Source organism: Macrosteles quadrilineatus, unplaced genomic scaffold, assembly GCF_028750875.1.
Source record: "Macrosteles quadrilineatus isolate MER2022 unplaced genomic scaffold, UCM_ALF_1.0 Scaffold_9__3_contigs__length_116548681, whole genome shotgun sequence".
Classification (NCBI taxonomy): Eukaryota; Metazoa; Arthropoda; class Insecta; order Hemiptera; family Cicadellidae; genus Macrosteles; species Macrosteles quadrilineatus.
The window spans coordinates 43,453,874-43,467,082 of record NW_026542602.1 but is presented as its reverse complement, the minus strand read 5'-3'; the positions used below and the strand labels follow the sequence as shown (position 1 = coordinate 43,467,082).

The following is a 13,209-nucleotide window of genomic DNA, read 5'->3' as shown; positions in this document are numbered from 1 at the left end:
AAAAAATATTTTGTTATTTTATACACTTATCATAAATTAAAAAGAAATATCTCTACTTCTGTGAACCAAAAGGTTTATTTTCGTTGTTTTATATAAATTTGTAAAGACTTTTAAAATACTTTAAAGGTACCTATTGAAACAAATTAATTCTACTAACTTATTGAATAAAGATTAGAATTATCGTTAAGAAATATTTTTTGATATTTTAATTATAAAAAAACTATCATTCAAACTAGTGTGAAGTAAGGCGTTGATTTTGAGTTTTTTATTTGTTATAATTTGCAGCAACTATAAAAACTATAACTATAAAAATTTATGATCTCCAGTTGCCTAAAACAATTAGACCTAGTTGTAAAGAGTTGTCGTATGGAAATTAATTAAATATTTAAGAGAAACTAGAGGTTGGTTTCAAATTGTTATGAAAATAATGTGATGAAATATATTAAATCCCTACTATTATTGTGAATCAAGAAATTGTTTTTACTATTTTTCGTTTCAAATAATTATATAGTGAAATAATATATCTAAATATTCATATGAAACAAGAGGTTGATGAATGCTAACATGTGTCATGATAAACTGATCACTGTCCGCTCATATTGCATACATGCATATATTGTACATGACAGCTTGATGTATGACATTTACAAGTACTAACAGGAAATTTATGGCAGCATGTCCACATCAATTATGTTTTAACACATTGCTGCTTGCATTGTTTTCAAGTCTGTTTCAAGTCTTTGCGATATTTGCATAAAGAAATAGATTTTTTAATAATACTGGTGTTGAAGTAATGGTGTGAAACTAAATAGGCAGATTTTCTGTATTTTCTTAGTAAAGCCTCTTTGCACTTTTGGTATATCTCTAGAAGAGATATATTATGACTTTGCCGGGAAAAAGTAGCCCCTTTTTTCCAGTCCTGTTAAATTGTACATACACATTCTTATCATGCTTACTATCATAGATTAAACATGCACCCTACGTAGATAATCCAATAAATGACAATATAATATTTACTACACAAATGTTTAACATTGTCTTATCCATTGTAAGATTTGGCCTCTAAGATGTACACTGTTTGTGAACTAACATTATAATTATTATTAACAAATATTTTATCCCTCCCGAAGCTGTGAATTGAGCATCGATCTCCTTTACTCAAAAACATTTTAAGCTTACCTTTCAATATTTTATCCTGTCAATATTAATTATCATGTATATTTTTCAGGAGTGTTGGAAGAGCCGTTTAATGATCTTGACTGTTCAGCAACAAAAAAGGCCAAAGTGTTTTACAAATCCTGCATGGATATACGTAAGTAAAATTTACGAAAAAGCTATAAACTCCAATACAAATGTTGATTCCCTGATATGCCATTCATTTTTTTTTTTTTAAACATACACTGTTATTACAAAAAAATAAACTTGAACCTATCAAACCATATCTTCAAGAAAAGCCTTTCATAATTCCCTCTGTATGAAGGTCCTTTAACATTTAAGCGTCTGAGGCTGACATTATATGCCATCAGGAACTTATTCAGAAAACAAAAGAGTCAATTAAAACAATTCATTTAAGAGTAACCATAAAAAAATCTAATAACTCAATAAACCCAGTTCAAAACTGTCATTGGCATGCGCAGCATCAGAAAACAAGAATCAACTAAAATACTCTTCCTATTTGGGTTTACAAGTAATTATTGTAGACCATTTAATCAAACCAATGGTCAAGTGGGTAAAGGCTGACAGCCTTCAGGCAGTTATATTAGCTTTGTGTCTAGGATTTTCTTGGTTCAAAATACATAATAATACTTCCTTAAGCTTGTAGTTTTACTCAATGTTAAACAGTCTACAATGATTATATTTATGACTAAAATGGTTTATTGAAAATATTTAATTTCTATAATAATAAAAGTAAATAGTAAATTATGAAATAATGGTTTAAAAATTTGGTTTTCCACAAGTTTTGGATATGAAAACTGTATTTCTTTAAAGAACATTTTCTACCTTATATTAAAATTTTTTGTTGGAAGTAGTAGTGTATTATCATGGATCACTGAACTCTCCGTTTGAATATTTTTATTTAACTACATTTTAATCTCTTTTGAGATTTCTGAAAGTGATTTGATTGTTTTGAAGCCAAGAAGTATTTTAATTCTTCACAGATCTTGGTGTGTATTGGTAAATGATGGCGAGAACAAAAGCTTCAGATCCTTTTGTGCGAGACACAATGGCTGTTGAAATTAATGAGTTTCCTATTTAAAAATTCTCTTCAACTTGTCAAATTGAATGTTGTTAACTCCTTTAATTAGAGAGCTTACGTTCATTGAACAACTGCTGAAGTTAAAAGGCTCTATTTAGAATCAAACGCAACTTCTGACAATACAACAGTAGTTGACCTTTTAGGAGTACCTTCATTATAAATTTACTCTAGATAGATAGTTTAAAGACGGCTATTGTAAGTTCAGGGCTATTCAGGGCTGTACCCAGCTTTTTCAGGCCCTGGTAAAAATATTAGGCTAGATCACCCCTCCCCTTGAAGTATAGGTTCGGCGGAGGGGGCCTGGGTCCCGGTAAAATTGTCCGGAAAAACCGGTCTGGGTACAGCCCTGTGTAAAAATAAACTGTAATAGTATGAAAACACATTACACTTCTTTATAACTTTTATTTATGTTGAGTTCCTTATTAAGTACAGAATTTACCTTTGAATCCCAGGTTGTAATATCGTTGATTAAAAATGGCTCTTTTGCTATGTAGTTAATGTGTAATTTGATGGTTTAGAGTAATGTAATGTTTGAATTAAAACTTTAAACTATTGTAGACATTCTTGTAAGAATCCGGATCACTTGAAAGTGGCTTGATTTAAATAAAAGGGAAATTGAGTATAATTACAGTCTGCTAAAGGTAATCCAATGATATAGAGCAAATAGCTTTGACGCCCAATCACATAATCGATGCCATCTACTCAAGGTATACAAAAAAATTCTTTATCTCAACGTCTTTTGCTGAAGACTGCCGAGAACCATAGGACCTAGCATTCTAGGATGTAAAGTTGGAACAAAACATGCAAAATGTCTTCGATTGTTGCAGAACAAATCCGCAAGTACAGTGACGAGCCGCTGCGGGATGTACTGTCTCGTCTAGGTAGTTGGCCGGTGGCTGTGCCGGACTGGCATCCGCCGAACATATCTGTGGAAGTGCTACTGGGTCGACTGCGAGGAGACTACAACGAGGGCGTCCTCATAGAACAGTGGGTCGGACCTGACGACAAGAACTCTTCAGTGAACATCCTTCAGGTGCGGACAAAGTAAGGGTCTCATGCAGGCGGAAAATAGCAAAATGATAAAAACTGAAACACTAAAGGGAGGAAAATAAAAACACTGCAAAAGTCAACAACAAAAGTTTCAAACGTAAATGCAAAACAACAAAATCACAAAACAAACCGCAACGCAACAAAAAATGTAATGTTAAAAACCAAAACAAATTCAAGACAACAAAGAACATGTAATGCAAAAGAAATTAACTACAAACTTGAAATAAAACCAAAAAGAACTAAGAGTGTAAAAGTAAAATTGTCCTAAAAAAAAATACAAAACCCAAAAGTAAATAATGACAAAATTTTTACAAAATATATACTAATAAAATTGTTCTGGCATAATAAATTAATAATTAGGTTTATCAGCCATCTTAAGTTTTTCTTAACTAACTCATTAATTTAAAAACTGAATGTAGGCAGGAATGCTTGGAATTGCTTGTATTGTATAATACCTTTATCAAATTTGTAACTATGTATCTTCATAAAACTCAACCCCCCCCCCCTCTCTGTACAGAGAAATTTGTTTTGATTGAATTACACACTGACACAGAATAAGCCTCATCTAGCGTTTTGATTGTTTTAATGCATATAAATTGAAGATGAGAGAAGTCTGTTATACAAAATTAGTAGTTATCCTAATGTTTGGTGTATCAAAAACAACATTCAAACATGTATAATTAAAATTGCCCTTATTAAATTTTTATTCAGCTATAGATCAATTTGTGACTGATTAATCTTTGAATCATTAATTAACATTAAATAATTGTTGAGAGTATTTTTAAATGTTCCTTCAAAGAGCTTTCAATAGGGTAAGACATCAACAGACATAGAGAAGTTATGCTATCATGACGTGTTGATGAAAATAGTCTGACAATTTTAAACTGTAATTCGTAAGATTGACATTTTATATAACAATACCATTGACTATACAGGGTGGCTGAAAAGTAACTTACATCCCCCCTTAACTTTTCAACCATTTGAGATATTCGAAATATTGTTTGCGGCAACCTTCTTAGATATGAAGGGCTACAATAATTATGGTAAATTTCGAAAACTTTGCCCTTAGAGGTAGTGGGGGTAGGGGGTAGCTCAAAATTTTCAAACGACAAGTATAGTCGAGTTTGGTATCATTTGACAGGTCTTGACGAAACAAAACAATTGACATAAAAAAAACAAAAATCGGCCCACTAATAACAAAATTGCTAAAACATATCAAATCCAAATAACCATGAGGGTGGCTGAAAATTAACTTGCACCCCTCTTTGTCTTTTTAACTATTTGTGATATTTGAAATCGGTTTGGGTTTAGATATGAATGGCTACAATAATAATGGTTAATTTAAAAAATTTTGCCCTTAGGGGTAGGAGGGGTTTGGGGGTAGATTAAAATTTTCAAACAGGAAATATGGTTGAGTTTGGTATCATTTTACAGGTCTTGACATAACTAAACAATTGACATAAAGAAAATTAAAATTGGACCACTAAAAAAAAAATAACAATAAAAAATTACTTTTAATAACCATTGTCTTAATCATTTTTAGCTGCCATTTTGTTATTAATGGTCCAATTTCTATTTTCTTTATGTTCATTGTTTAGTTTTATAATTCAAACCTGTAAAATGATACCAAACTCGACCATACTTCCTGTTTGAAAATTTTAAGCTACCCCCAAACCCCACTATCCCTAAGGGCAAAATTTTTAAAATTTACCATCATTATTGTACCCCTTTATATCGAAACAGGTTGCCGCAAACCGATTTCAAATATCTCAAATAGTTAAAAAGGTAAAGGGGGGAGCAAGTTAATTTTCAGCCACCCTCATAGTTATTTGGATTTGATACGTTTTAGGGCGCCATATTAGTAGGTCGATTTTTGTTTTCTTTATGTCAATTGCTTTGTTTCGTCAAGACCTGTCAAATGATACCAAACTCGACCATACTTGCCAATTGAAAATTTTGAGCTACCCCCTACCCCCGCTACCCCTAAGGGCAAAATTTTCAAAATTTACTATAATTATTGTAGCCCTTCATATCTAAGAAGGTTGCCGCAAACTGATTTCGAATATCTCAAATGATTGAAAAGTTATGGGGTGGGTGCAAGTTACTTTTCAGCCACCCAGCCAGCCAGTTCTTAGTACTGTATAATGAATAGGTAGCTGTAGTAAGTTTGTCTACTTATTAAACTGATAACAGTTCATTTAACACTCATGGTGAGTAAAGATTTATTTTGCTTCTTTGGCAAAGGTGTCTTGTATAATCAATGGTCCTCTACTACTACCCAGTATTCATACCCTGGAGATCAAATCTGCCGTCAATGGTCTTCTTTACCACACGGTTTATTGTATTATCCCAGTTTCAAGATCTTTCATTTTATCAGCTATGCACATTTTTGTTGCCTGTGTTGTTGAGCTATAGTAGTTTGTATATCTCGCTATGCACATTTTGCCAGCTTGTGAGTTGTAAGGCATCTAGGCAACTTCAGGAGGTCTCTTATGCTGTCTTCATCGCTATCACTACTGTCTATTATTTATTTATAAAATATTTAATGGCAACAAACCCCCAGACCAAAAACCTGGAAAGCGGTTAAACATCCCCAGTCCAAGAAATTAAATGTAAGAAAAATACCTCTTGCCAACATGACTCTGTTGTGCTGCATCACTGGGCTCGATCACAATAGTTGTCAAATTCATATTCTGCAGGTTTCAACTATAGTCAATGGTCTTGTATTCTCAACTGTTGTGTTCATTCTTTGGCATGGTGGAAGGAAAAAACATAGGTGTGCTATTCCCACATATTCTGACGTCACTCGGATTGCAAACAAAAGATCATCTGATTGTAACTGTCAAATTTAGTATGTATTTGTTTTTATTTGATTGTTATTGTTTTCATAATAATAAAAACAATAACAGCCAAATCAAAACAAATACATATACTGATTTGACAGTTATAATCAGATGATCTTTTGTTTGCAATCCGAGTGACGTCAGAATATGTGGGAATAGCACACCTATGTTTTTTCCTTCCACCATGATTCTTTGGGGGGGAGGGAGGAGGGGTACAATCCATAGTCAATCTCAACTCCAATTATTGCATGTTTCAAATCAAATCAATCACTGTTACAGCTAGACCAGATGACCTTGGCTCTCCCCAGTAGGGATTACTACCTGAAGCAAAGCAGTGAGGCGGACTATCTCGGAGCGTACCATCGCTACATGACGGAGGTCGCCGTTCTACTAGGAGCCGACCCCACCACTGCTGCGGTCGAGCTACAACAAGTCATACAGTTTGAGAAGCGTTTGGCTAACGTGAGTCAGTAGAATTTAGTCAAATGTGTCTTTTTTACCATTTTTAGTCAAGGTGATTTCGTAATTTCTTTTATCAATGTTTCATAAGAGGATCCTGTGCAAATTCAGGAAATACCAGAAATGCCTGTCTCATTAGGTGAGAAAAGTCCATAAAATGGAGCGAAATAAAAATTACCCTTGCTCATATTATTGAATAGAGCCTGCAGGTGAGCTACAACGCTAGTAGGTGTATTATATGTGTATATGGTGTTATACGGTGTATTATTTGGTGTATTTTATGTTAGTAGTTAATGACTATGTTTTGAGTGGCGTCATTTATTATACACGTCAGAGGATAAAAGTGGTTTAAAACATACTCTTTTTAGTGTTAAGAAAGTAAATTCAATTTTAAATCACTCAAAAAGGTACTGAACACACCCAACTTTAAGTGGTTCGTTCCTGTCTGGGGCAGGCTACCAGAAATATTTCAGGGCCGTTTTTCCTCAGTCCTCCTCTCAATATCACTCTGGTCTTACTAGACATACTGGTTGGATGTTGGGAAGGTTTGGATTCAAATCCCTCCAAGCACTATTAGTAGCTATGTGACCCGTAGTGCTCTGTCTAACAAGTAAAAATTAATATCTTAGACTAAAAAAGCTTTTACTAGATTCCCTCTTTAAAAAAATGTTCATAGTGAAACATAACTACAAAAAACACCTAAAACGGGGCCGTATTTAGAATATATGAGAAGTCTGAAAGCATAAAAGATCAATGGTGAGACAACACGGATTGATGGAATAATTATTTTGTCTGCATTCGATAAGATTTGTTTAGCTTTAGTTTTTTATTTTTAACCTAGGCATCTCTGCCAGAGGCGGACCGTCATGACACCAGCTCCATCTACCGCAAGTTGAGTCTTGCCCAGCTGCAGGCGGAGGTACCTCAGATTAACTGGCTCGAGTACCTCACGTCGTTTCTGGACGCAGACATCACAACCGAGGAAATGGTGGTGTCCTACGCAATGCCGTACTTTGTGGAGATGGGGAAAATCCTCGCTGACACTGATCGCAGGTGAAATAAAGGAATAGTTTGGGCACGGCGGTGTACAATACTACATCATCTTTAATTATCACCCATGTTTAAATTATTTGGTCAATATTATACAACAGAAGTTAGAATCAATCCTGGGAGAAATCAGTTGCTCATGTTTCAAAACTGGACCCAGCTGTCTTTGATCATTATAATAAATTAACCAGGTGACTAATAAAACAGCTGTTCTTAGAAAATTTCAAAGCTACACAGAGATAATCTCTTTCACTCTATACTCGCCTTGCATTCATAGATCAGCTTAAAAAAAGGAACCCAAGTGTGGGTCACCGTCTCAAAGAATTGATGACTGATATATATTAATAAGAATTTGTGAATCACACCACATTTCAACTTACAGGGTTATCCACAACTACGTGATGTGGCGTCTAGTCATGGACATTGTCCCGCACATGATAGACGAGTACCAGCAGAAACACACCGAGTTCCGCAAGATTATGCAAGGCATCCAGTCTGAACGCAATCGCTGGTCACAATGTGTTGACTGGACGAACAAGAAGCTAGGAATGGCGGTCGGAGCACTCTACATACGAGACAACTTCAACCAGGATAGCAAGGTAATTTGATTGAGTTTAATATCATCTTAGTAAAAAGAACCATAACAAACAATTCAAGATACTCATCGGCGTATGTAAAGGGGGAAGGATGGTTTGCGATTGTATAAATTGAATGAATGCTTTGTAATAAGTGGTTACAGTGCACAATAAATATTGCCTGCTGGCTATTCTGGGGTTTCAGGTTCAATTTTTAGAAAAGTGACAAACATTTTTAAGGTTTCAAATTTGACCCAGCTGTCCTTGTTTATAGGGATTTAATAAATTATCCTAGCTGAAGGAACAGCTGATCTCATTCTGTAACATATGTACACAGATACAGAGCATCCATGTCAATCTACACTCACCTTACAATCAGAAAGATTTCCTTCAAACTTTTCCACTATTTTGAATGGTAATAGAACGAGTGTCCAACTATTGTTTTGTATTCAGATTTTAAAAACATACTAATTTCTAACATGCCACTTTGATCAGCTAACACATTTTTCTTCACTCCGCTAACTAACTTTTCCGTGCAGGAGGTGGCGCTGGCAATGATACATACTATCCGGGAGGCATTTAACGAGCTGCTTGCCGAGAACCACTGGATGGATGACGAGACAAGAGCTGTTGCTAAGGAGAAAGCGGACGCAATGAACGAGAGAATAGGATACCCAGAATTGCTGACCGAACCTGATGAACTCAACAAGGAGTATATTAGGGTGAGACAAGTGTTTAAAGTAACTTTGATGTTCATGAAGACTTTGAAATAGACTTTAGATTTGAATGTAGACTTATTTTAAATTTTACTTTTAAAAAGTAGGTACCAGTACTGAATGAAACAAAATACACCAAATAATCAAATGTGTGACCTTTTGAACTGAAATCTTTTTACAATTTTCAGATTCAAAATGTTGAAAACTAAGGTAGTTTGTTAAAACTAGTTAGAACTATAGTCTTTTCACAAAATCTAGATGGTTTAAGGGGGAGGTTTTTTGGGTTCCCCAAATACTAGTTGATCCTAATATATATATATATATATCAACTGATCACCTTTTGGCTGTGGTTTTGAAGCTGGGGTAAGGTGGAGGGAATGGAATCGCTTCCCCTCAAACCGCCTAAATTTTCAAAACAAAAGAAATACCTACCCCGCTTTAATGTAATATCTGTTTAAATTGAAACACTTAGTATTCAAATATATATTACAATGCAAATAGTGCTTGCCTGGTAATCAAAAGGTGGCCGGTTCGATCATGAAATAAATTGTTTAATGATGGTCTCTGGGCAACAACCATGTCAAGTAAAATTTTGATTTGTCATCAGTGAGGAAATCAAGTCCCTCTGTGTTGAGGCTAAAACGGCAGTGAAAAATGAACGCCTGAAGACGACGTTTCTTGGATTAAATGTATTCTTCATTATTTTAGTTTTGATGTTTATCGGACGTTTTTCCAGCTAAACGTAACAGAGGATCAGTTTCTGACAAATATCTTCAGCGTGCTGAAATACGACGCTTACCACAACTTACAGAAGCTACGTCAGCCCGTCAACAAGGATAAGTGGTCTACGGAGCCAGCTATAGTAAATGCTTTCTACAACCCCAACAAGAATGATATTGGTAATCATATTATCACTAGATGATGCATGTTAGATGATGTATGGAGAAGCACCAGTCATAAGAGTTGTCTGTAAATCAAATTCTCCAACAACTTTTAAACCAAAGTAAGCTAGTTTAGATCTCATCTTTTATTTTAGCAAGTTTCCATCCTTAGTGATGATGTCTTGTCATAATAGCCGTCATAATTTTGCTAAACCTTCATTATTGGCTATGGTGAGTTTGTGAATAAAATATTGCAGAAATTTTCCATCACAATGTTAATATGGATCTAAAATCTGATCTCGTCCTCATTTGAGAATGTACTAAAAATGTAAGAAGATTAGTACAAAAACGCAGCCAAAGCTTGAAAAACACAAATAAAACAACACATACAATTCTATAGTAGTCAAACAAAACAAAAACCTAAAAGCCCTTGGATAAGATGTTATTTAGTAGTAACAAACGAGATTGAATCTGAGTTTTCCTAGGCGCGGAAGCAGAGTGCGGAGAGAGGAATGCGGAGAGCGGACTCATTTTGTCTTAGGTAATCTAATGTTACTGTTTTCCTAGAAGCGGAGCAGAACACCATGTTTTTCCGGTCCCAACCATCGCTTTTCCGCTCTCCACTCTCCGCTCTCCTCTTCCGCATCCAGGAAAACCCGGCTTTAAGAGATCATTTTGGATTGAAAATGTATACAATCGAATCGGATTTCCAAAGCTGGTTGTGATCATCTATCAATAAAAAAGTTAAAACAAAGTATTTTATTTCAGTGTTTCCAGCTGGCATCCTTCAGCCCCTGTTCTACAGTCAACATTTTCCAAAGTCTCTAAACTACGGAGGGATCGGAGTCGTGATAGGACACGAAATAACTCATGGCTTTGATGATAAAGGTTTGTCACCAAATTTGTTTTGTATTTATAACAAGTTATCTAGTATTGTGTTTATGGTTCAGCACCAATTAAGTTTAAGAACAGTTAATTTTTTTGGACCTCGTTTCGGAAGCTTTGATTCAGCTTTGAACAGATTCTAAGATTTGTGACAAAAGTTAGTTATCATATGAAAAATAATTATGGTCCAAACCAAGGCTACACTAAAAAAACAGGCTGTAATGCTCGTCAAGCATGACGTCACGATAGAAGACGTCAATGACGTAGGTATTTATTTATTTATTTCCAAGGAAAGATTAAAACAAGCAGTTGACCACAAACGGCAAACATTACGTCATTGCAGTCTTCTTGTGACGTCATGCTTGACGAGCATTACAGCCTGTTTTTTTTTAGTGTGGCCTTGTCCAAACTCCAGCCCAAAACCTGGAAACCCAAGGATTTGTTTTCAGTCACCTTTCCCTACGTTAGATTTTTAAAGGAAAGATCTCTTGTACTTATTAAGGATAATATCCAGGAAGAAGGAATGAAAACACAACAAAATATTTACCTTCCGGGCTTCTCCATAGGGATGTAGAAAAAAGTTCCATTCCTAACCTGAAGCCCCCTAAGATTTTATCCTGGTGCCTCGGGGACCAAAAGTCTCCCACTCTACCTCTAGGCCAGCTTACTTCCTAAACTATAATAGCAACATGTAAAGTGTCATCGAGAAGTTTCCAAGTATGTTCACTAACAAGTAACCTAATAAATTGCAGGAAGACAATTCGACAAGGATGGAAACATGATGCAGTGGTGGAACAACGCAACAATCCGAGAGTTTCGAGAGCGAGCGCAATGCTTCATCGACCAATACAACCAATACAAGCTTGACGAGGTGGATCAGTTTGTCAACGGACGAATGACTCAGGGAGAGAACATCGCAGACAACGGAGGGTTGAAACAGTCTTACAGGGTAGGTTGTGGTGGATTAGGTAATGTAGAGTTAGTGAAATAGGATCTTTATGAAAAGATATAGGAGGGCTGTTAGTATGAACATTGACCATATGGAAAAGAAGGTTGGTTGTGTCTCGTTTGTATCTGGAAATGGTCCATATAGATGGGATCGACTTCAGTATCTGCAGAAGTCAATGGTATAAGTAACATGAAAAATCAGAGATATATTGCAAAAAACCATTCTTTTGCATTATGGACTCATCGTCTATAGTCCGTTTACAAAATTTAGGTGGTTTAAGGGGAAGTTCCTCTACCCATTTTTTTGCTTAATAATGTACATAGGTACCGGTATTGCAGCTGATTGACCTTTTGACAAACCTCAGCTGTTGAGTTATTGTTTTAGGTAGATTACGTAGAGGGGATAGATCCCCCCCCCCAACCTACAACCTGTTTCTCCAGCTGGGGTGGAACACTGAAAATGTATAATAAACACTAGTGGCTTGTAGGGACATAAAGTCCCTAAAGCGCTCAAGTGTAAAATAAATTAAGAATTATAAATTAACTTACGATATTCAGTTATAACTCAGTTGAGTATCTATTTCACAGGCTTACCGCAAATGGGTGTCCAAGTATGGCGAAGAGCCGTTGTTGCCCGGCATCAACCTATCTCACGATCAGCTGTTTTTTCTCAACTACGCTCAGATCTGGTGTGGGACGATGCGACCGGAGGATGCTTTGACCAAGATTCGATCAGCTGTTCATTCTCCTGGACCGATCCGTGTGATCGGACCTCTCTCCAACTCTAAGGACTTTGCGAGCGCATACAAATGTCCACAGGGATCTCCGATGAACCCGTTGAAGAAATGTTCAGTTTGGTAAATGTTTGTCTCAAGAACGGAGTATATCTCTATGTTGTTCAAGTTCACTGTTGATCAAAGCCTGATCGGTCAGGCTCTTGCGATTGATAAGATTTGGATCAGATAAGTAGGTCACCAGTAATCAATGTAGTGTTACATCACATTACATTGAAGGTGGTTAGGAAATGTCCTTACATTTACGCTTACAACTTTTTTTTATCTGTTACCCAGCTGTTTGTTGATACTTTTCAATTGGAAATCATGGATTAATGATAAATTATGTTGAAAATCATTATGATACAATTTAACTTTCATTTCCCCTGCTCTGCAGTTATTTTAATTTTTTATTACTTGCAATTTCTGTAAACATATATTTTGAATGATGGGATTTTTACCTCTAGAGTTTTTTTTATTTATTTAAAACTTAAAAATATAAAAAGGACTTTTAATATGTCAGTATTAATGGTATACTTTGTACAAAAACACAAGTTATTTATTCCCACTATTTTTTTAAAAGGTTTATTTCAATATTGGTTTTAGGAAACAGTCAATATTGTACACAGAAATAAATAGCATTGATCTATTATGCTACAAAAATAAAAAAATGTGTAAACATGTAAGAATTTGTAAATATAACAATGAAAAAGTGTAAAAATAACAAACAAAGAAGTATGTCCCCTTAGTAGGTAAACCAAGGAAAACAGATGGT

The 13,209-nt window shown here is 35.2% G+C and overlaps 1 protein-coding gene across 1 annotated transcript in view; it reads left to right on the top strand.

The window, feature by feature from the left end:
* The window catches only part of LOC129003151 (neprilysin-1-like), an 89,660-nt gene extending 76,779 nt beyond the window's left edge, over positions 1-12,881 (top strand). Inside the window, exons 6-15 of the mRNA XM_054431406.1 lie at positions 1,229-1,312; positions 3,085-3,290; positions 6,430-6,612; positions 7,451-7,662; positions 8,039-8,255; positions 8,771-8,953; positions 9,684-9,846; positions 10,597-10,716; positions 11,466-11,662; positions 12,250-12,881. Of these exons, the coding sequence (XP_054287381.1) occupies positions 1,229-1,312; positions 3,085-3,290; positions 6,430-6,612; positions 7,451-7,662; positions 8,039-8,255; positions 8,771-8,953; positions 9,684-9,846; positions 10,597-10,716; positions 11,466-11,662; positions 12,250-12,522 (1,838 nt within the window). The 3' untranslated portion in view covers positions 12,523-12,881. The remainder of the gene's footprint in view (positions 1-1,228; positions 1,313-3,084; positions 3,291-6,429; positions 6,613-7,450; positions 7,663-8,038; positions 8,256-8,770; positions 8,954-9,683; positions 9,847-10,596; positions 10,717-11,465; positions 11,663-12,249) is intronic.
* The last annotated feature ends 328 nt before the right edge of the window (positions 12,882-13,209 follow it).